This window comes from Bombus vancouverensis, chromosome 9, assembly GCF_051014615.1.
Source record: "Bombus vancouverensis nearcticus chromosome 9, iyBomVanc1_principal, whole genome shotgun sequence".
In the NCBI taxonomy this organism is placed as follows: Eukaryota; Metazoa; Arthropoda; class Insecta; order Hymenoptera; family Apidae; genus Bombus; species Bombus vancouverensis.
The window spans coordinates 15,292,896-15,315,963 of NC_134919.1; the positions used below are offsets into that span (position 1 = coordinate 15,292,896).

At 37.8% G+C, this 23,068-nt stretch overlaps 2 protein-coding genes across 5 annotated transcripts in view; one reads left to right on the forward strand and one right to left on the reverse strand.

Moving 5' to 3' along the window:
* Atf3 (Activating transcription factor 3) overlaps window positions 1–19,431 on the reverse strand; it is a 28,953-nt gene extending 9,522 nt beyond the window's left edge. For both annotated transcript variants that reach the window (XM_033338056.2, XM_033338055.2), the window contains exon 1: window positions 19,334–19,431. The gene's annotated coding sequence lies outside the window, so the exon portion shown is untranslated. The remainder of the gene's footprint in view (window positions 1–19,333) is intronic.
* Window positions 340–22,246, forward strand: AlkB (alpha-ketoglutarate-dependent dioxygenase AlkB). 3 transcript variants are annotated; one of them, XM_033338054.2, is made up of 4 exons: window positions 340–591; window positions 21,030–21,210; window positions 21,271–21,527; window positions 21,616–22,246. In XM_033338054.2, the coding sequence occupies exons 2-4, from the start codon at window positions 21,118–21,120 to the stop codon at window positions 22,190–22,192; spliced, it is 927 nt and encodes a 308-aa protein (XP_033193945.1). In that variant the 5' UTR covers window positions 340–591; window positions 21,030–21,117; the 3' UTR covers window positions 22,193–22,246. The 3 variants fall into 3 exon arrangements, with proteins under 3 accessions (XP_033193945.1, XP_076477918.1, XP_076477917.1); XM_076621803.1 differs by lacking the exon at window positions 340–591 and adding an exon at window positions 20,578–20,598; XM_076621802.1 differs by lacking the exon at window positions 340–591 and adding an exon at window positions 20,611–20,751.
* Window positions 22,247–23,068: the final 822 nt, after the last annotated feature.

Here is a 23,068-nt window from a genome sequence, read left to right on the forward strand (position 1 = left end):
AAGAATTATCAAACAGTTAGATAAAAACTCGACAAAATAGATGGTTGACACTGAAATACACTGTACGATACTTAATAAAAGCAAATAACATGAAACGTATTATTTAAAATCCAACTCTCAGCTTCTGTCCCTAAATGCCATCGAATTCAAATCATCGCTTCTAAATCTACAAAATCATGTACAGACAAATACGACGAAACGAGGAAAATTGAAATGATAATATTCTAAATTTAAAATTCCGCACCAAGTTCCAAAGCGACTGGCGATGCATCAAAATCCTCGATGAATCCGGCCGAGGCGCGCTTCGAACGCTACAGAATTTATAAGCGCCATTATTATTTCGTCTCGTCAAGGTGCGGACTATTCGCAGAGCGTGGCCTAATAATAAGCTCACTTCCGATTCATAGAGCGCCGCGAGTGTATTATGCGTTTGTCGCGCGTCAGCTTCCACGGACAAGCCGCCTTTCCCTCTTTCTGCACCAGAAATCTTATCGATTTTATCTGCGACTGCCAGAGAGGAGCGCGGAGAAGGGCACGTAGTGGACAGATGGGCCATTGTTGTCTTCTGGATTCGTCGTGTTCGCGTCTAAGGTACGTTACAAAGGAGGGGAATTGAAAGGCTTTGGGATGAAGATAACCAGTCGTCGAACGTGTTTACGGCGATTGATCCCGACGTCGATGATGGTTCGTGGAACTGTCGTTTGGCTCGAGAGGCGAAATTGGGGAGGTACACGTGTTTGGAGAAGTTCCGTGGCTCTTTAACGGCGAGTGATTTACGAATACGAAAGAAAAGGGCACTTGAGCTTTCGAGAGGAAAGGTACATGTTAAAAATTGATAAAGTTTGCTTTACGCGGTGCGGATGATTACGCGGTAAAGGAGATCTACTTGAGATGTTTTCCAAATGAACATTTCGTTGAAGGGACGAGGCATGTACACAGAGCATGCACGTTCTAAAGTGAAGATGGCGAGATTCAGTTTGGAATATATTACATGGTGGGAAAATAGGGCGCGCGTTGATAAGTTCTCCCTGTTCTGTACATTAGATTTAACGAGGAAGATTTAGGGAGAAGAGAAGTAGACGGAGCAGCTCAAAATTCGATATTTCTTCTTCTATCGTAATCCGAAAAACACGATACAAAACGAAGATTTACGGATAGGAAATATTTCAACGAAAAACACAAAATTATCGGGCGGACAAATTTTTAGAAACTACCAAACCTTCCAGTTATATAGCGGCAGAGTAAATCTTCGATAATCCGAACGTGTCATTCTCGAACGTGATTTATTATCTTCCACTGCCGCTCGAATCGATATCTCTGACTACAGGCTCAAATCCGGAGATCTTCGTCGAACAGGAAAAAGATATTTCGAAAAACAATTGTAAAGATAAATATCGATAGATCATTGGAAAGATAGAGTCAAAAATAGTAACTTGAAAAATAATGCTAAAAATGTAACCGATATCGCTAAAATATTCAGAAATCTGTTTGAGAATATTTATAGGCAAAAAAAATTCACGAAAGCGTTCGAGAGACACGTATAAAGAACGTATGCAAATTTCAGGCCAGTTTCGAGCAGACTGCAGCTCCTTTTCTCTTAATTATTCCACATTTGTAGAGATTATTTAAGAGCCGAACACTTTTTCCAACGTCTACAAAAGAGATATAGTTGCAATTAAATGTAATTATTAAAATTCAACGAGCGAAACTCCTCCTTTTTATTTTGTTTATGATGTTTATTCGCATCTCGTATATTTATCTGTTACATTTCATTCGGATTAAACGACCTAACTTTCTCCATATTATTTCTTTCATTCCTATTTATATTCTCGCAAATTTGTTTCTTGCGTTTCAACGATTGCATAACCCCGATTTTCCTTCTTTTCCTTCTTTTTTTTTCTTAATTAATTCATCTTTAAAATCGCATCTCGTCTGTCTTCAAGTTCTGCGTTATCTGACAAGTCTCAAAACTATTCTCACAGTTAACCTCCTTCTAATCGCTCCTTTCATGGTATCTCTGTCGATTGCTACGTTATAGATATAAATGGTTTTCCATTGAGTTCTCTCATCTTCTGTAACCTTCTTCCTTAACCTTCTTTCGGAGAGATCCAATAAATTAAGACTATAACGTGCACGTTCTACAGCCGTGCACCTATTTATCTTCTAAACTTATACTAAACGCGGCAGAACAAATGGTGGGCCATCTATTAGCAACCTATTCCAAGGTCTGTTGCGTAATATTTAGGGAATTGTCATATGTTGGAAAGATAAACGCTGGTTTCGCGGAAAATTCGCGAATAGAGATCAAAGAAAATGTGGACGAAAGAAATTTCTGCGGCCTTTGACGAGAACCAGGTATTATCGATGATTTTCCACGCAGCTTAAAGTAAAGCGTACGATGCATCGAAGCGGCACGTAACGAGCACGAGTCATAAATACACCAGGAACGATATATATCGAAGGTGCCCCCCCCCCCTTTGCCTCAAAAGCGGCGAGACGCGCCGAAAATCCTGGCTACGCGCGAACGTCTTTCGCGTGCACGGGACCCAGCTGGCAATTAATCTTTCCACGATCTTTTGGTCGACTCGTTTTCCTTCGAACATGTGCCACGGTTCTCACCCTAAATCCCGTCGCGCGTGACGAAACTTCCACGCGCCAAGTTCCGAGCCTTTTAATTTGGACGGGAAAGAAATTCGAACGACGAATAAAGAGTCTACTAATTACGGCGAATTCGAGGTCGTTTTGTATTTTCACGCGTAATACACGTGAAAACAGTTGCAGCGTTAACGATTAAAAAGATTCTCTTTACGTCCTAACGTGGCACAAAATGTTTCTGTCGAAAATGACAACGTGAGTTGTCGTGCTCGCCATCTATATGCAGATGCGTTAGTTACAAGAAATAGTAACTAGAGGACGATCCTAGTTACAATCGATAGATTTAATCGATAGGCTTAAGATGTCTTTTTATTTTTTATAAACAAACATTTTTTTTTTGGCTCACAACGGTGTGATAAATTTATCCATTCAATAAAATAATAACTATTGTGATCCCACCTCTGACTATAGAAATAACAACAGTTTCCTTCGATCTTAAACTTACGATAAACTTGCTTCGAAAAGAAGCCAAAATGGAGTGCGAATATCCTTGGTGTTTAAATAAATACCGATCGCCCAAGTGCGTTTTGCAATATTACGTAATTACTCTGCGTTCCACCATTGCCAGCACACGATGTAACGATAACACGAAAGAAGTCTTATGGTGGCTCGTCGAAAGTCTCTGTAAAGGAAGATCTCGTGTATGTAGATGAACGGGACGAGGAAAGAGATGTTGAGAAATCTGTCTCTAACGAGAGAGCGAGAGAGCTTGCGCAACCGGTGCCCATCTGGCCAGAAAGCTTTTATCGTGCTTTTTCGGTACGGTCGTCGACATAAGCGTGGGCAGCCTAATTCCTACGGCTGTCGTTTCTGCAACATACGCGTTCGACCGCCGATAGACAGAACAGACGACCATCGACACGACCCCTTCCATCCATCGAAATCCCATGAAACTCCTACGAAACATGCGACCAGCCCACGAGTTTACGAGCGACTCGATTCCCTGGAACCGTGGAAACCAGCCTCCAAACAGCCAGGAAAAAAGACGTCGAGGAAGAGAAAAAGATCGTAACGAAGGGCTGTGAAAGCATAGGAACGTGAGAATTGGACAAATTTGGACGTTCGGCAGCGTAGAAGCGCGTAAGTTCGAAAATCAAAGGGTTGGAAAACGCGCGACACCGGCTAGCTACTTGTACATTTAAAAATTTGAACCTACGACCCGGGGAACGTAGAACCTAAAAACCTTGGAATCTGTGATCTTGCAAGCGTAAAAATTTGTAATTGCGAATATTGGAATCCGGAGAGTATGAGAGTCCAAGAGTCCGCGATACGTTGAAAGACTGTGAGAATAAGTAAGCAGAAGATCGAAATGTTTGGAAGTTCCATTAACAGGAGACAGTGTGACGTGCAACAGACAAGATACGAGTCTGTTTTTGATGGAATCATCTGCTATAATAATAAACCTAACAGCGTCTTGGTAAATCAGGCTTTTCATTGCTAAGCTCTGAGAGAGCTTATACATAGAAAAGACCACTGTATTTTACAAAATTCTTCTCGAAGCTGCACGGTATAACCGCACAATATCGTACGTGCATCCACGTGCGCGTTATAAACGATAAAAATTTGTATTCTGACGCAGATAAAAAGGCTGCAAGTCGATAGAAACAGACAGTATGATCGATCTTCTTTAAACTTACGATACTTTCGATAAACTAACGATAACATCGATGAAAACGTAAAAAGATACCATTTTATTAGCGGTATTTGCGATTAATAGAAGATATTGCAGCAGGTATAAATCAGAATCAAGGGAATTTAGGAATGCCACTGTAATACTTCCAATTTTCCACGCCCAATTAATCCAATCATCAAAGTATCGCTTGCCAACCTAACGTTCCAAGAGGTTCTTTCAACAGATTCTCGAATACAGCTACATCGTTAAAACAACTTTGTACCGCTGTTTATTATTTCAGCCACGCGAGCAAAAGAATAATTAGACAAATACAAACGATGTTATTAAGAACCGCGGAATAAGTAGAAGAATTATCCTGCCATCATCTACCTGGCAGTATACAGGGTGGTTGGTAACTGGTGGTACAAGCGGAAAGGGGGTGATTCTACGCGAAAAAAAGGAGTCGAAAATATAGAATAAAAATTTGTCGCTCGAGGCTTTGTTTTCGAGAAAATCGACTTTGAATTTTCGCTCGGTACGCCTGCACTTTATCGCGTCTCGTTATAACGGATCTCACTGTAGATCGTCGTCTCGATGGAAAAATTTAAAAGAAATTAAAAAAAAATTTTTTTCGCGTAGAATCACCCCCTTTCCGCTTGTACCACCAGTTACCAACCACCCTGTATAATAGACATATAAATACGGGTTAAATTGAAAAAGCCGTATCGATTATTATTATAAATTATAATTATCACATCTCGTAAGTGAAGAAAATTCAAGTGGCAAAGGATTATATACTGGAATTCATCGTTGCAACAGAACGATCTCGAGATAGCTATCTCGAGATGGACGTTTCAACGTCTAAATTCTGTTCAGCGGCAATTTCCACCGGTTTACGAGTCTCATTTTCATAAACATTCAGCCGGGCTTCGAGTTAACGGACCTCACGAGAAATAGAAAGAATAGTGAAATTCGAGGCAAGGCCGTCGTAAAAAAAAGAATGCACGAGGGGAAACGACGATAAAGCACGAACCTGTTGGATGGAACAATACACGTTGGCCAAGCGATTTCAACTAGTTGCGAAGGTGAGAGGTCGCCGCGGGAGAAAAGAGTTCGAAAAGTCAATGCCTCCGAGCACTTTGTGCGCTTGTCAAACTGTTGCTCACGATCACTTTCTAAAGACACGAATTTCGTGGCCGACCAACTTGCTTCTTGCCAACTTCTTTCGCTCGAACATCGCCGAAGCCTTCGGAATAAACATCTTAAAAATTCCAAGGTTAGATACATGAAACATTATAATCACGCGCCTCTCTTTGTCAAGATTCTAAAGATTCCAAAAAAATTGTAAAGCCACAGATCCGCGTATCAGGTTTATTTTGGACGAGAAGAGTAAAGGAACGTGAGACTACTAGGCTACGAAATATACTTTTGTTTGATAATTTTGTCATTTGATACACGTGCCTTTCGCGGTATTACGCGTTGACAATGAAAATCTAGAATTCCAGTTGTGTCAACGGTGTCGAGCGATTTTTCGCTTTCACTGTCTTAATATTTCTACTTTGCAAATGAAGATAGAAATTTTCTTAACGAAAATCTTCTCCAATTAATTAAATCCGATAAGAAGGAACTTAAAATCTCGAACAATTCTCTGTAATATCGAATCAAATATCAGTCCCCCGTCTCTCGTCGAACCGGATAAAAAGATCTCGCGAGATCCTTTTTTCCGCTTCGCTATAACAGAAAAAGAAGGGGAAGGAAAAAAATTCAATTTCCTCTGGTAATTTATCGACGAACGGAAAGAAAAATCGTTGCGGATTCGTTTTACCTTTCGGCACGGCTTGGCTGTCGCACAATTAAGCCCGTAATTAAACGGAACATCGAAGGAGGGTGATCAAGATCGAAACGAGCTGGTTCGGAAAAAAAAAGGTCTGAAATTAGCGTTACACACAGAGAGAAAGCAGATTCCGACGAGGAACACACTGTACGAAGGGACACGGGAATATTACGACGCTATCTGTCCCAATTATACGACTTTAATTACGGCAAATTACTTTACCAGGAGGCACGATGAGTTACTCACGAAGCTAGACTATAGTTTTACTTTTACAAGCTGTTTATCGATCCACGAACAGACCTTCCTCAGGAAATAGTCTCAACCTCCATTACAGGTTGCATCAAGGTAACATTCCACTTGCAATTATTTTTCGATTACTTTACGTTATTGAATAATTTGAACGTTATCGTCTCTCATTATTATTAGAATACAGATACAGATTACATCAAACTTTACAGTATAATTGAATTTTATTGCAAAGAGGAAATTTGTCGATTCTATAATGAAATAGATTAATTTATAATTTTTGTACCATTTCTTTTTTCCATTCACAGTTTTATACTTAATCGGCTTAAACGACATATAAATTATTTCATTTGCATTGTTCAGTACCATCTACGTAACTTTAACGTTGTTGTAATGTTGTTGTAACAATAAGGTTGTCTTAATGGATTACCATTTCGTTTCTAACAACATGGGATTCGCGATACAGTATGAAATGCTTCCGTGTACATTGAACAGAACAGCAGGGTTTCGCATAAAGTTTCATTTCTATCGTCAATCCATGCCGGAGATATGCAAATGTTGAAAAGTTAGCGAAGTCTGCACGTTAAGTGTAGCTAAATATGCTAAGTGACCAGGCAATTAAATCTGTCTTAACGTTGTTTTAATTAAGGGGAAGATAAAGAAAGAAATTAGACTCTTTGTTTCTACGAATAGTCGAGGATTCGGAGAAACGTATTCCACTTTCTTTATTTTTATCGATTCGCAGCCTTGTGGTCGAACGTTCAGAGGGCGATTTAATCTTTCGAGCATGGCAGTATAAATCACTTTATCCGTCACGATAGCGTGCTTTCCTTTTCCGTGATAAGAGCGAGAATCGTGTTTCGTATAGAAAACAACCTTGTAAATTAAAACGTTCCTTCTTATTACGATTAATCGCCGGTGAAATCATACGATTCGCGTCCGCCCAGTATTCTATATGATTAAACGAAAAAAAGCAAAACACGAGATACAGAGGACACCTAAGAAGGCAAAAATACGATAACGCATAAAGAAACTTAGGACACTATTTTATACAAAATATTTTACTGCAGTAGATTACTAAATCGCGCACGATGATTGAGAACCATGTACAAAAGCATACAGCATATTTTACATAATTTACTTATAATTCTCAACGAGAATTGATTGTAAATAGTCTACCAAATAAAAAAAAAAAGAGCATATTTTACATAAATACATTAGGAAATAATACACGCGCAATATTTTCTGTTTTATATTATTTTATTGGATTACGTATGGTCCATTTTGCTCTATTGGAAAATTTTTTATTTTTTTTTATTTATTTATTTATTAAAATTACAATCAATTCTCGCGTTGAGAATCTATTGGAAAATAAAACAAAAAATATTGTGCATCTATTATTTCTTCATAAAAGAAAAGAAATTTTTTGGGACAGCCGAATATATATAATATATACGTAATGTCTAGTACCATTTGCTTCGCTTTTCAACTTTACCAACTACGAGTAATAATAATAAATCGCGAATGTCTATGCATGAACGTGTAAATCTTCTACTGAGTTGGCAACTAAGTGATTGCGGATTTTTTCAATACCACCTAATGACAAAATCCGCAATCACTTAGTTGCCAATGCGATATTTTCACTACACGAAACTTTGATATTCGCAGTAACAACTTGCATTGTATGTCCAACGTTTGGCTGTCAAAAAAATTGCATTGCTTATAGGAAAAGCTACTATTTACCACAGAGGCTTACAACTTACGAGCCCAATTAAACAAAGAACAAAATTTTTCCATATAAGAAATTCGACTGCAAAGAGGTAAAATACGCATAAATTAGAGTACTTCGGCTTGAACGTGATTCAAGCACCTAATCCAACCACCACCGAAGCTCAAATTGAGTTACGAAAGCGATCGTCGAACGTATCTAACCGAACGTTTTAAACGATTCGACGAATCGAACGAGTTGATTGCTGAAAACGCCGAACGGTCCTGGCGTTTCCTACGCACGCTCTTCTCGCACACTATGTTTGGCGTTCGTAACGAAATTTATGCTTCCTGTCCGACCGTAATGCGACCACACGCTCGTTGCCTGGCCATATAATTTACATACGCTGCCGGTTTGCGCGCGCTTTGTCTATGATCGCGTCGCAAGGAGGAAAGAGGAGCCGAAACGAATTTACGTTTCGTGCTTCTGTACTGCGTGCACGCACGTTTGTCACTATTATACCGATTGGTTTATTACTTTGTTCGATAGAGATAAACCAGCTAAATTGAGAAATAACTTCTTCGATATGCTATTCGATAGAAAATTCGATTTAAGGAAATACAAATAGAATTCGACGCTCTTAACAGATTATTATTTCTTATTAAATAATCTTTCACTTTTTTGGGCAATTCTTTTCGAATGGAATTTATTAGACTTCGTTACGAGAGAGAGAGAGAGAGAGAGAGAGAATAACGAAAGAAATTCGTGATAACTAAATCTGAATTTCTTCGTAACATTTCTAAAAGTTATTTCAAGAGTTTCGATTCTGATCTTCTACTTTCGTGGATAATTTTTTCCATAGAATTCCTTGATACTACGTGAAAAATTCTGTGGAGATGAAAAGGAACGAAATGAGGGTAGAAATGATTAGAATGCTTTAGTCTCCACTCGATTGTTTTTGGAAAAATATAGACAGTTTATGTGATTTATTGTAACTACTGTAAGTTTCGTATTTTTGGCTACTAAGGTAGTTTGATCAAAAAGTTTTTCAAGAATTTGAAATGTTTGCAAACGTTCGAAAAATTCCTTTAGCCCGATAAAAGATAAATATCGTAACAAATTGTCTAAAATACGTTCTATCGTTAAAATACTAAACGTTAAACGCTCGATAAATTCTTTCGCCTGTAATTCAATTCACATAGAAAACTTCCAATTTATAGAAAAATGATGACACAAAGAATGCCGGCTTCAGTGTCGAGAATGTAACCTTGATCGTATTCCCTAGAAAAAGTTGTATCAAGAATCGCAAGACGCTAATGTTACATCATAATTTGCACGGGACAAAGTGCGCACGTAGTGCACCTAAAGCAACAAATAGATGTGTCATTGGTGGATTTTCCTGCTTCGAAAGCAACGGTGGAATTTTCGAAGACCATGATTCCCTTTCTAAACGATCGCCACACGTTGTCCGATCTTTCGAAGAAACAGTTGGGTAAGGAACAATTAATGGAGATTGATGCCTCTCGAACCCGCATGCTGTTCTCCCTTCTCGGAGAATCGTTCTCGACATACGGGCGCAAATTTGTATCTTAAGAACGAGTCGAACCTCCTCACAAAGAACTTCTAAGAAGCTACAAACTCGAAATTGCAAAAATGGTTCTAAATTTGGGAGAGAAACGATTCTTTGAATTCCTCGTAACGACTACGTACGTTCAAACGCGTTAAAGAGACAATCCTTTCGTTTAAATGAAAAAGGCAAAGATTCTTTGTTGATGTTCGTTTGAAAAATTTCAACGTAAATTTCCTCCGCGGAAGAAAATTCTTCTATACGTTCGCGCGAATAACGGAAAATTGCCTTTTTAGTTTTCTTTCAAAAATTCGTTGAATTATTCGCAAAAATGTCAACTTTTCAACGATTCTCGTCGATGATTCGTGCACGAATCACAGCAGTATTCCCTTGCAGCGTTTGTTTAACGATTCGTCGCGAGATTTTCCCGTTGTGTCATAACAGTTGAACACATTATTTCGTAATCAGAGATATCGAAAGTGCTCAGGTGTACGAAGCCGCGATGTTTCTGAAAAAATGAAAAACGTCGCGCGCAGCCATTTAACCATTTTTAACGAAACAACGAGGAAATTATTCGTAAAATCGTTCTTAGAATAGTATTCGCAAGGGACGCGGGATTCCAGGTCGCGCGGTTTGTCTCTCTGGTCGCAGCGAACGAGTCGGTGATCGACTTTAAGATAAAGCTAATTGCGAGGAAAGTTACCGTCGATGACTACAGTGAATAGATACCGAGCAGTGGTTAAAAGTTCACAGACTAAAGATTAACAAGCCTCTTCTATGCGCAGACATTTAATGGCAGATTGAGAGATATTTGTTGGCATTGAGAGATTCGATGGACACTTCGAATTCCAACGTACAGATGCATTTATAGATCTCTCTTTTGAAAAGAATACCACCCACATAAGTTTAATAATAGACAAAATATCGATTACTATCTTGTTCAATATTTTATTCCAATTTTCTAAGATAAATAGAATAAATTTTATATAAGATATAAGATATTATTTTAATAATATTTTATTTCAACCATTTGCCATTCTTTAACATATACACTTTAAGCTAGTTTTTCTATTCCTCTAACGTTATCTTCCTTTCGATATAACATTCCAGTGAGATAATTCTTCAACGATAATAGTACGCTACACGTTGAATAATAGCACTCGCTTTAACACTCCGTTATTCTTCGTTATTTTTTCTCACTCGTTTCTCAACTACCTCTCAACCAAATCTCTTCTACTACAACCAACGGCTAACGTCTTCTCGAACTAAACCAATATTTATCATACTCGTTGAACTTCGCTAACAAATTCCCGATTTACTCGGTTCGGTATCAGGAAACACTTAAAACAAGCTGTACCACAGCCTAGCCCAAAAATAGTTGCCGATGACCTACGAGGATCATCAAACGCGTTTCGATCTTCAATCTCCGCTTTGAAAGCGGACACAACTCGCGGATAGAAGCTGGCCCGACAAGGATGCAACGAACTCGAACGCGATTATTTCTTGGAACGAGTCTCTCGTTTTCACCCAGAAACGATTACCCACTTAAACGAGACGAGGCATCGAAGAAAACAGTTCGTTCGACGCTCGTAAACAGCGAATAGCGCGTTTGCACCGGATTTCAACGGTGTGTAAATTTACGAAGGAAGAGAGTGAGAGAGAGAGAGAGAGAGAGAGAGAGAGAGACCCGTATCTCGACGAATGCAGCAACTCCGTTGTATCTTCGTCTTTCATCGAGCAAGCTGGTTCATTTGAAGACCTAAATCTGAGGGAAATTTCGTGGAACTGCGAAATATTCAGGCGACAGAGCCAACTCGAATATTTAGGATCGCTGAGCACGTGCGCGATCCAGCCTTTGAAATCCTAAGGATGTGTTCCCATCCTCCTCTTTCTTTCGGCTTCTCAGCCATCGATGGTTATGTAATGGACGCTGGCAGAGGTCCTACAGACTTCCATACGTCGACGATATTTTATGGCACCGTGGTGAACGACGAAGAAGAACGAAAACGACGGTAACGACGATTATTTACTTCTGTAAAGTCAGGCTTCCATCGAAAACGATTTATCGTCGTGATTTTATCGCGATCCATACTGCTTTTCAAAATGTTCGTGCCTCGACAAATCTTCTTAATATCTGAATTCTTGTCAAACTGGGGATTAACTCGAAAAGTGTCCTCCTGACATTTTGTGAAAATAACCAAGTCCCTTTACGAGTTATTTCTACGAGTATTCGCGATCTTCTAATTACAAGAAACACGGTCCACCTTGCGAGAATGAAACAACGTAGCAAAACAAGCACGTCTGTCGTATCTACGAACTTCCATTGCTACACCACTTTCCACGTTCATCTGCCGAAACGTAACGTACGATAAAACGCAGCGATGCTCTGCAGTTATTCGAGAAACGTTCAATTGACACGTAACACACTGGCCGTCGTAAACCTGTCCTTTTCAGAAAGCAAAGAACAAAACGAAATTAGTAAATGTCGTGGACGCGGCACTCGATAACACAGAGATAAAGACGTCGAGATTTTAGGGTTATCGTGGTTTCTTTGCTATTATAAATTACTCTCGCTTTCTGTGATACGTGCATTCGTGTGCGAAACGTGGGGCCGGTAATTTTGCTTAGAATTTATTTACAACTGTTCCGGGTGCTCGTTCCGACAAAAACGATTTAAGAAGAAGCGGCCGCGTTGTAAGACTTCGACTTCTCGCTTTGATCTCTAAAGTGACACAGATTTGTTGCCGCTCGTTTGCGATGAATTACGAGCAGAATATCGTACATCGTTGCCCTTACCCCGATGAAACGCGATTCCTCGTAGAATTTGTCCCATTAAAAGAGCCGCCGACTCGCGTGATCGTTCGTTTTTCCCGCTTTGAACGTATTAGCTTGTTGCACAATATACGAAGCTCCTTCGAGTCAATCTGCCTGACTTTCACTTTTTGCAAATTTCGCAATTTCATTAGCAAAGTATATCGTTGACCATACGGTTATTTATCGAAGTATTCGAACGCTTATAAAGACCGCGAATATATTAATTAATTAGTAAAATTAATCGGTAAATACCGTAACGAGTAGAATGATATGCAAATACTCTGTGCAACTATAGAATTTCCTAGCATTATGAAATTCCGATTTCATTGACGAATACGACAAGAGCAAAGTTCTTTAAGAGCGATATTACGATTGTTAATTGGAAGGTAGCTGTTATTAAAAAATTTAGAACCAAAGCTTTCAACACGATTTACTCGATGCGTCATTCCGCCTTACGCGAGCCTGTTTTCCACAAAGTTCCTCGATTTTCCTTTCTATTGTACAGCATTACTACCAATAATCTTGGTTGTAATTGAGTTTTATAACATATGGCATCGACGTAACCTAAACGACTGTTTCTTAAAATAGGAACTTGCATCGTAATTAACATGCTATTCTCATGGCCGTCTTTAATAATTCTGCAGTGCAATTAACATAACGATAACTTTAAATTCACATAAATATTCAATTTACTCCACGTTTATATTCCTTTAACTTACGTTTATGTTCGAAATTATTAAGACGCTTTTTACTGTCACGTTTTTACGACTTTCGCCCTTTTAGCGTCCTATTAAGAATTTAATCGAGCGCAGTGCCATTTCAATTGCCGTATTTTAATCTTTTCGCCGATTACGATATAACGCGATTATAACGCGATTATAACGCGCCGAATTTTTGCACGGTGAAACTCCCGTTGCCTCTAATTTACCTCGCGCTGTTGATCCAGCTCGGTATTTCGACGCGCAACAACTATACTTTCGATCATGGTGTTAAAAAACCAAATTCAATAAACTGTATAATCTTGAAAAAACGACGAATACAATGGATCCGATCGGGAAGTCCAACGGCAAAGAAACCAAACTGTATATCGTTTGTTCGCGTGGAAACGCTTATGTAATGCATAATACGTATCATAATTACAATACATTGTCGACAATGGATCCCGATAAGATACATTAAACTAATATACTCCCACCTCTTCTCTTTTTGCTCGCTGCGTTAATCGCTTATCTATCGCATGGTCGATTCATCGGGCTAGACATCGCGCACGCATATGCAAATATTCGTATAAATGGCAAAAATACTTGCAAACGATATCACCTGTAGAATGATAAATAGATAACCGGAATTTTTGCATTTCTACACGTTCGACCTGTGTGAATTCATTTAAGCGATTTCGTTTTTCCACAGCCAGTAACAACACCTTAAAAAATGTCGATAAAAAAATGTTCAAAGAAATCGTAAAAAATGTACATTGGCAAAAAGACAGTTTGAGGATATCGTATAAAGATATAGCGAGTAAAGTAAGCGTTTAAAAAAAAAATCGTAAAATCCTGTGCCGGATAAAAGAACGTTTTACAAAATAGCAAAAATATATATCGGAGGAAAGATATAGGGAAAAATCGTATGTAAATATACGTATGTTATTGAAGAAAGCGCGCGATTCGAAGCATGTAGATAATTTTGTACGGTCGACAAGAATGTGTAATCTTTTTATCGCGCGAAATATTGTATCCGCCAGCGATAAGAGTAAAAGGGATCGATAACCAACCCACCCACGAATCGAACAAATCGAACAATGTATTCATTCATCCGAGAAGGAACGCGGAGCGATCTGAAGTGTTACGCGCCTGTTTCTGTGTACGAACGAATATACTCGACTGGTCGACGTTGAAACGGCGGTGCTACAGCTTTTCTTGTGTCGAACATTTTAAGGAAAGATCGATATTGGTTTGGTATTGCAATCATTTTCATGGAAATTTCAACAATTTCTGATAATCCTAACAATTTCGTAATTAGACGACGGATGGAGTTTGTTGAATTGTAAAAATTGCAAAGGAGATCTGCGATCTATAAAATTGTAAAAAATTACTAGATCCACGATGGAAATGTATAAACGACAATTCGTTGTATACTTGTTTATTCATTAGTCGATTAGTTGATTAATTGACCAGACCATTGATTGACGATTAGTTGATAAATTATTATACAAGACCTTGAATATATGATAATTACTTAACTCTTAAGCATCGACGATTAAGCTAAAAGATTAATCGCGGTAAAGTTGGTCGATCTGCGAGTTTTAATAAAACCGTATTGCGCCAGCTAACCGATCTCGATAGATGGAAAAATAATTCGCGACTCGAACGCTCGCGCGCTATTTTCTTCGCGCGCGAATCCTTCCTCTTGCCATTTCTCTGCGATGCGCATTAGCATTTTAAATTGAATCGGTACATTGACGCCCTTGAACAATAATGGCCTGCCTCCCCCGCTGGCCCCCTTTTTTCCCCTCGTCCAACCTCTCTCGTTCTTTCACCGTGACAACTTGCAAATCCAGTTATATCATCTCTCGACTTTGTAATCAGCTGTGTGTAAAAAGGTGACTCGCGGCCTCTAGGCGTGAACGCGCGCGCGCATCCCTCGACGATAAATCAACCGCGCGCGAGAGCTTTTTATTCGAGTACACGTTTTCCCTTGACCGCGGCAAATTCAATTAAGACGCGCTCTATCCTATGTACACGAACTTCCAGAGTGATCTTCGAACAAAGAAAAACTCAGCCTACTTCGTCCGTCTTTTACTTTCAAATTTCACCCCTGAATTTGTAGCTCGAGATTTTTATTTTTATTGGCGAAAGTTCCAAACAATTGATCGAAGATAATAAAACAGAGAAAAGAAATATTTGGATCACTCGAAAGAACAAGGGAATTCAGTTGGATCGTAAACGACCCAGTTGGTCGACAAGATACGAAGAAATATATATTTTTCCACGAAGAGAAAAGATTCGAAACTCGGCGATCGATGTCGTCGAATTTGATTAAATTTTGTTTCGCGATTTCCAAATGGGGACCGATAGTTGGAAATTGTACGATCAAACTGTAAGTGGACGTTCTGTTTACAAAATATGCTTTCAAAACGTCGGAAATATATATATATATACATCTTCTAATTAAAGAGAAAACATTTGGCGATAACGAGATCAACGTCATGAAATTTGAACTTTCTTTCCGCGATTGCTAGATGAGAAGCACAGTTGAGAATTCTAAAGCGAAGCTATAAGTCAGACTAGAGGAATTTCGATGAACAATTTCCACAACGAAAATAATACCAGACGATGATCAAAGATATGAGAAAATCGATGTAAATGGCGAGTGCGCGTGCAAGAGAAATTATATTTAAACCCGACAGGATTAGGGGGAAAAAGAAACGCTCGATGAAAGCGAGATAAACAGACGAACTACAACAGAAGAGCCAAAGGTATTCGTCTAGTTGCAATATTTGACGGCCTTCGGCGTTATGGAAATGCGCACGCTATCTGACACACGTGTAGATCCTGTATGGGTGAGTTTCGATGTCGGCGACGATCTAAGAATTAAATGTCAGTAAGGTCACGGTCGCGAAGAAACGAAGAATCTTTGTCGACCGACCAGAGATAATTACTCAAAAATATCGCGATAATGTACGGCTATATCTCTTGGGAAATTTGTCTTTTTTTAGCTATATGTACTGTAATAATATTACTATAATTTCGTCGTGTTTCATATCAAACTATTAAAACTGCTCGATTTATATTGACTTTAAAATTCCGACGGAAGCCAAACGTTTGATAAATGCAACACGTCATCCTTGTAATATGATTTTGTCGTACCAACTGTTTGAAACTAGTCTTTCTATTGGGTTGGCAACTAAGGGTGATTGCGGATTTTGTCACTAGGTGGTATTAACAAAATCCGTGATCACTTGGTTGCCAACCCAATAACACGATCGAAAACCGAAAGTATTTTCCACCGATCCAACATATGTTATAGGTGCGGGTATATTGTAAAAGTATAGCTTCTATGTTTATTTTTTAGCTAATCTAACGAATATTTTTTGTTTATCTTTTGAACGAGCCCACTATCTCGTATTCGGAATTACGAAAACAACGTAGGCGTTCGATTTCGAATGTTGGCCAGAAAACAGGATCTTTTATCTTCTCCTTTAATTTAATATTCGATGATTCCTAAAGTCAATGATTCTCAAGATAACGTAGGTGTCTGAATTTTTATTAAAATAGAAAACTTGAATTTTTTCTAAGATCCTAGGATATTGGCGACCGCTAAAACCTTGTTAAAATTTATCGTGGCAGAGACAGCTAACTAGTATTTATCGAATACTTTTATATAATATTTAATTACTGCTTCGAGAAAGACCAAATTGAAGGGAAGGTTGGTCATTTTCGAAAGTAAAAGAAACATAATATTCGAAAACCGATAAAAAAGATAAAAGATAGCATTTCCGGTTTTCAACGTAGGTCGTAACGCAGAAAAATACAAACTCTCATTACAAGTTGCTAATGCGTCGACTCGTGTGAAAATATTCATTAAATATTAGAAGGTAAAAACGAAATAGAAGAAATATATAACAACGTGCAAAAAGTTATGCGACTATTGCGCTGTCCAACCTTGCGGCTAATTATCACACGCCCAGCAGATTGCACCTTGAGAAGATTGGCTCGTTTGCATAGAGAACGCAAAGATAAGATTATTATTGTATAATGATTATCAGCCGCGAAGGAAGTTTACAAACGAAAGTAAACATTTAAGATTCGTGACTTGGCGAACGCGAATCTCTACATTTGATACGATTCGAATCGGTTGTAAATACGATTCAAAATATGTTTTTTTCATTCACTACTCCTTTCTGCGCTTTAATCTTTTTCTTTCCTGTGGTTTAGTTAAATTCAAATTTACACAATTGCCATCGTCGACGACATTGTGTTTCAATCAAATATATTTTATAACGATAGATATTTATCCCAACACGTATATACTTTGTTTGCTATTTGAATATTATGTAACAAATTGTTTGTGCAATAGTTTGTGCATATATTAGCTGGGAAATGTGGCTCATGCTTCTTTTTTATGTTTGTTAACATTTTTATAAAATATAATAACGATATGAAATAATTGTTTATAATAAATAATTTTCCTTGGTAATGATAAACTATTTACGTATGAATCGTAAAAAAAGTTCCATAATTATTTTTTAATATACGAATGCAGAAGTAAACAATCAAAGTGGGGAAAAAATGATTGGTATTTACGAAGGCATAAATTCTAGAATCGATAGATCTTCTCGTAAATTCATTTTCAACGTTTAATTTAAAATCCAAAATTAATAGAAACGCGTTGAAAAACAAAATATTTTTTTGTAAAATACTCGTAGAATAAAAGAAGGAAAAAAAAGAATAGTTCGACTACAGAACTATTAAGGTATTCATGAAGTTTGTTTTTCCACGGAGAAATATGTTCCCTTATGAGCATACATTTCCAGTAAACACTAAGTCGTTCATAATAAACGCACTCCCCATTTAAGCCGTCGTAATATGAGGTTTTATGATTACGGTTATTTGTGATCCTACTTAACTTCACTTTACATGCCAATATAAACATTATACTTTCATTCGCGTACGTGCGAAAGATACTCGAACGATCGCGAAATCTCAAAGATTCTTTCTTACCGACGTTGCACGTTCCATTATAAACGTATTGAAAAGAAGGATAAAAAAGAAATAAAGAGAATAAAAAAACGAAGCGTATATACTTTGAATGTTTAGTTCGACGCAAGGTATTGTGCAATCAGGAGCATTGGTACCGTGTGAGGATGCTATATAGTCTTTACTAGATTCGTGACAATGTTGCCAATGTTCTGTTTTGCTATATTTAAGATTCCCCACTACACCAGATGTTCTCCGTGACACTAATCATGCATTATTACGAGTGCATCCTCAGGTGTCATGAGCCCATGCCTGTCGAAAAATTCTCGAAACGGATCCATTGTATCGTGACAAATCGTAGAAACGACATACTTTTCGTTTTACTACCACGGCCATACTAAACTTTCGTTGCGAACAATTTTTACTGCACCTCTTTCGATCCGTATCGCGTGGACGCTGTAAACGATAATCGACTTCACAGCTAACTTCATATTCGTGGAAACACGATGCACGAACGTTACCGCGATATTTCAATCGTTCGAATTGAATTCGAAAAAGAAAGAAAAATAAGGAAGTTACTACAACGACCTTTCTCACGATTTTATGTGTTCTTTATGATACGTATCTATGTGAAAAAAACGTACAAGAGTTGAGAGAAATATTCTTACAGAACGTAAACGCAGTTTCACCGCGTTTAACATATTCTTCTCTCGACTCTTGTCGTAATAATGCAACATGTTCGTAATAAAGCTCCACTTGGTAGTCGCACGACCTTGGCTACTCGCGAACTCGATTTTCGTTGTATTTCTCGAAAGATATTACTGGAACATTACTGATAATTTTGACATCTGTTTCATGGCAACATTCCTTCCGAATTCCGATGATAAAGAAATCAACCGATGATCTTTTAAATATGTTTGGCTTTTCGCAAACACCCGGCCTATCAGAAAAGATATCTTTAAAATACGCATTAGTACGGATAAATCGACAAATAAATGTCACTAACGTTGTAACGTAAACTGTATCTCCGGTTCGAACATACTTGACAATTTAAAAGAGGTCTAATGAAATTACTACCGCAGCCTCGATACACCTTATTGCAGCCCTCAAATTATATTACAAGAATAGCCGACTCGACCTACAAAGAGCTTTATCACGTGCAGAGAAGACGGTTTGTTTTAGGTGCGTGTACGGGTCCTACCTTTACAGTTGCGAACGACTATGCAGCGTCCCGATACGCCCCACACCGTCCTTCTCCGTCGGCTGCCGACGCACGACTATGGATAATTCGCGGTTGCGACCGGCCTAGATATATACGAGCTATATTTAGCGACTGTCGTCATGAGCAGCGTTCGCGATTGGTCGTTGGTGACGTGACAGACGTGCGTGATTGGCTGATCTCGCGAATACGCCGCGATTGCTTGGTGCAGACCTGGCTTACGGCTGGGCGCGACTCGCGGGCACGACATTTGTTGACATGAAACTGTCAGAGAATACGCGCGCCCTTAATGCACCGGTATATTCGTATTCGCGTGTTACCGCTCTACCTATGTCGATTCTTTCCGTTCATTTTCATTTATACCTTCAACATTGTTCGTCTATTACTATGATACAAATCTTTTGTAGATGCTCTCTTACAATTTCTGAATCTAACTATAATTGACAATATTATAAATAAAATAATTATAGTGTGATAATAATTGATAACGCGTTGACTGCCGGGTGAATTTTTATAATATACGTGTTCGTAAAGGAATAATATTGTTTAAGCGCTTTATGCTGCGTTTATGTATAACAATCTATATTGTTACCATAATAATAAAAAGTGACGAATTTTTCGAATGCGATACTTTCTTTAATTTATATACTTTAACATTAGAACCATCCCTTATACCAAAGAATACAAAATGAAATATGATACAAACCTTTGCCCATTTATTTTACAAACTATCACAGAAATTTCCCGAAATATACCATTGTAAATACAAAATTTCTACAAAAAAAAAAAGAACAAATTGGTTATTTTAACCATTCTAAAATATCTAATATTAATTAATTCTGACATTCCCGGTCTCACCGGTGACACTTATGGTTGTCAACGTGGTAAGTAGACATGTAATCCAGCAGGATCAGTGAAGTGGTTGAACCCAAGATCCAGTTTAATAACTGGAACAAGGTTCGCTCGTATTCTTTGAGATACAGGTGAACAATTATTCGCGACCGGGCTAGGTGAGTGGGTGGAATTTATGGAGAATAGGAGCGATGGTAATGGACGATTATTAACGTGGTGCGCACTATTAATTTGCACGAAGCTTTCGAAAAGCCTTGAAGTCGGCTGTCGTGCCTCTCTTCGCTTCTATGAAATCATAGATTTCCCGGCAGTGTTATTATGCGAAAATTACGCTCTAAAATTAGTCACAGTCCATTAACGTGTGCGTACACAGATAGGGGACGGGGTTGGGCACGGTAAGAAAAAAGATTGCTCGAAGCTCAGACATTTTCGATATGTATCTGGCTATTAATGCCCATACGACGATGATGGTATTATGCTAAACGAGTCGAATAATCGTGATGCAGAATGCGCTGTCCACATGTCCACTCATCGATCGTTTCTGCACGGTACTTACAATTAGTCACATGTCACATCATAGATTCATCTTCGATTGCTTACTTGTGGGTTAGACAAGATGCGTTGGGGCTGGTCGTAGTAAAAACGTCATTGTTTTCGTGAACATCGAGAGAAAGTTGCAATCCGGTGATTTAGAATAGGAGAACCGATACCTTCGATTGTCACCATCGCGAACCGGGTCAAAATGACATTCTTATTCAAACATCCTAAGCATTTAGTACTATCTCGCTTAGGAATCTGCGTTAAAATCTACTTTCAAATTGCACAGATCCAATTGACGAATAAAGCAGCCCCATCTATCGGCACAAGTGCGAACCAACAAACATGGCAGCGCCGACGATTCGAAATTCGAAGTAATGTTCAAAGATAGTTTTAAATATTATAAAAGTCGAAAACCTTGTCCAGACTTAAAAGATGTAATCGATTTGAATAATCCCGATTATAACAAAGTATGTAACAAATTATGAGAACCTTATTCTTTACGTACATAAATTCTTAATACTTTTTAGGTTACTGATTTTAGGAAGAGGTTACTTGACGAACAATGCGAATATGAATTGGGATTAAGACCAGTAAAGGACTGGGAAGTCTTTGAACTTCGAAGTATTCCAGGACTTATTTTTATAAAAAATCCATTTACGACATACGGACAACGATATTGGATTATAAAATGCTTGAAAGAGTACTCTAGAGAGCCACATAAATTAAACTTAGATGCTCATAATGTTTTAAACAAAGACGAAAATTGGTGGGATATATGTTTTGGGTAAGATACAATATGATGATATAAAAAAAAATATATTTGCAGTATACCATATACTATAATAATAATATGTTTGCCATATTAATTATAGAAATTCTGACAAAGGTAAAGAATTATTACCAAAATTAAGATGGGCAACATTTGGGTACCACCATAATTGGGATACAAAATTATATTCTGAAACATCCAGGACAAAAATGCCTACTGAGATATCTTTGTTGACCTCATTTTTAGCACAAACATTAGGTTTTAAGGATTTTAAGGCTGAAGCAGCAATTATTAACTATTATAGAATGAATTCAACTTTAGCGGGTCATACAGATCATTCTGAAGTTAATGTGGAAGCACCCTTATTCTCTATAAGTTTTGGTCAAACTGCAGTATTTTTAATTGGAGGACTTACACAAGAGGATGCAGCTAACGCAATGTTTCTACGGAGTGGAGATATAATAGTGATGTCTGGAAAGTCCCGTCTAAGGTACCATGGCGTACCAAAAATTTTACCAACCATTGATGCACCATGGGATGACATAGAAATGAATGATAATAATCAGCACTGTACATGGAATGAGAGTGATTGGATCAAAGCAAAAACTTACATTTCTGAAGCCAGAATAAATATGAATGTAAGACAAGTGTTGAAACCTGGACAATTGTCCCTGTTGTAAAATATTGTACAAAATTGACTTGTATATTTTTATTAAAAATACTTATATTAATTACATTGCAGTTAATACTTATATCTTCCCCATTATATTGCTGTCAATTCACATCAGTACTAGAAGCTGCACCATAAAAATACATTGATTCTAATATTTAAACATCATTATTTGGATTGTCTTCTTGTATGTTTCGATTTATCAGATTACTTTGGAACATATTCAAAATATTCAAAAAGTCCCAGGCAATTGTTGCCATTCTTAATAAAAAATCTTGTGAATGTGATATCCATTTGTCTTTGATGTGATTGATTGCTTCATATTTACTTTCATAGGTATTTGAGGTTGATTCCATTGGCCTATATGGTCTTAGTAAAATATTCGTAGCATCATGAACTGCTTTATTTAGTATAAAATCTTTAGAAATATCTGATTTATGAATCATTCTCTTTTTCATAAAATTAATAATGTAATTTACCAAAATAAGTAGACCTGGAACAGGGATTTCCCACTTAGCGTTCATTTTTCGTTTTTATGTCGAATATATACAAACCTATATCCAAAGACGATTAATGTTCATTCTCATAAGAATATCTTCGGAGGCTTTCCTTATTATTCCAGGTTGCCAGCAACTTCTACGTGTGTTATGCGGATTGACAGCGCAAACGTCTATTCTAAACGTGTTATTTGACTTACTGTCGCTAATACGAAAACAACGATTTTCTTTTATTAATCGTTGCATGAAACAATCTTTCATTTCTTCAAATGAGTAAGAAGTATCGTACTTATGTTCCATTGAAGATTTTTGTTTTCTATTCCCCTTATTTCATTCTTTGTTTAAATTAAGTTTAAGATATTATAAATTTTGATTAAACATACTTCCGA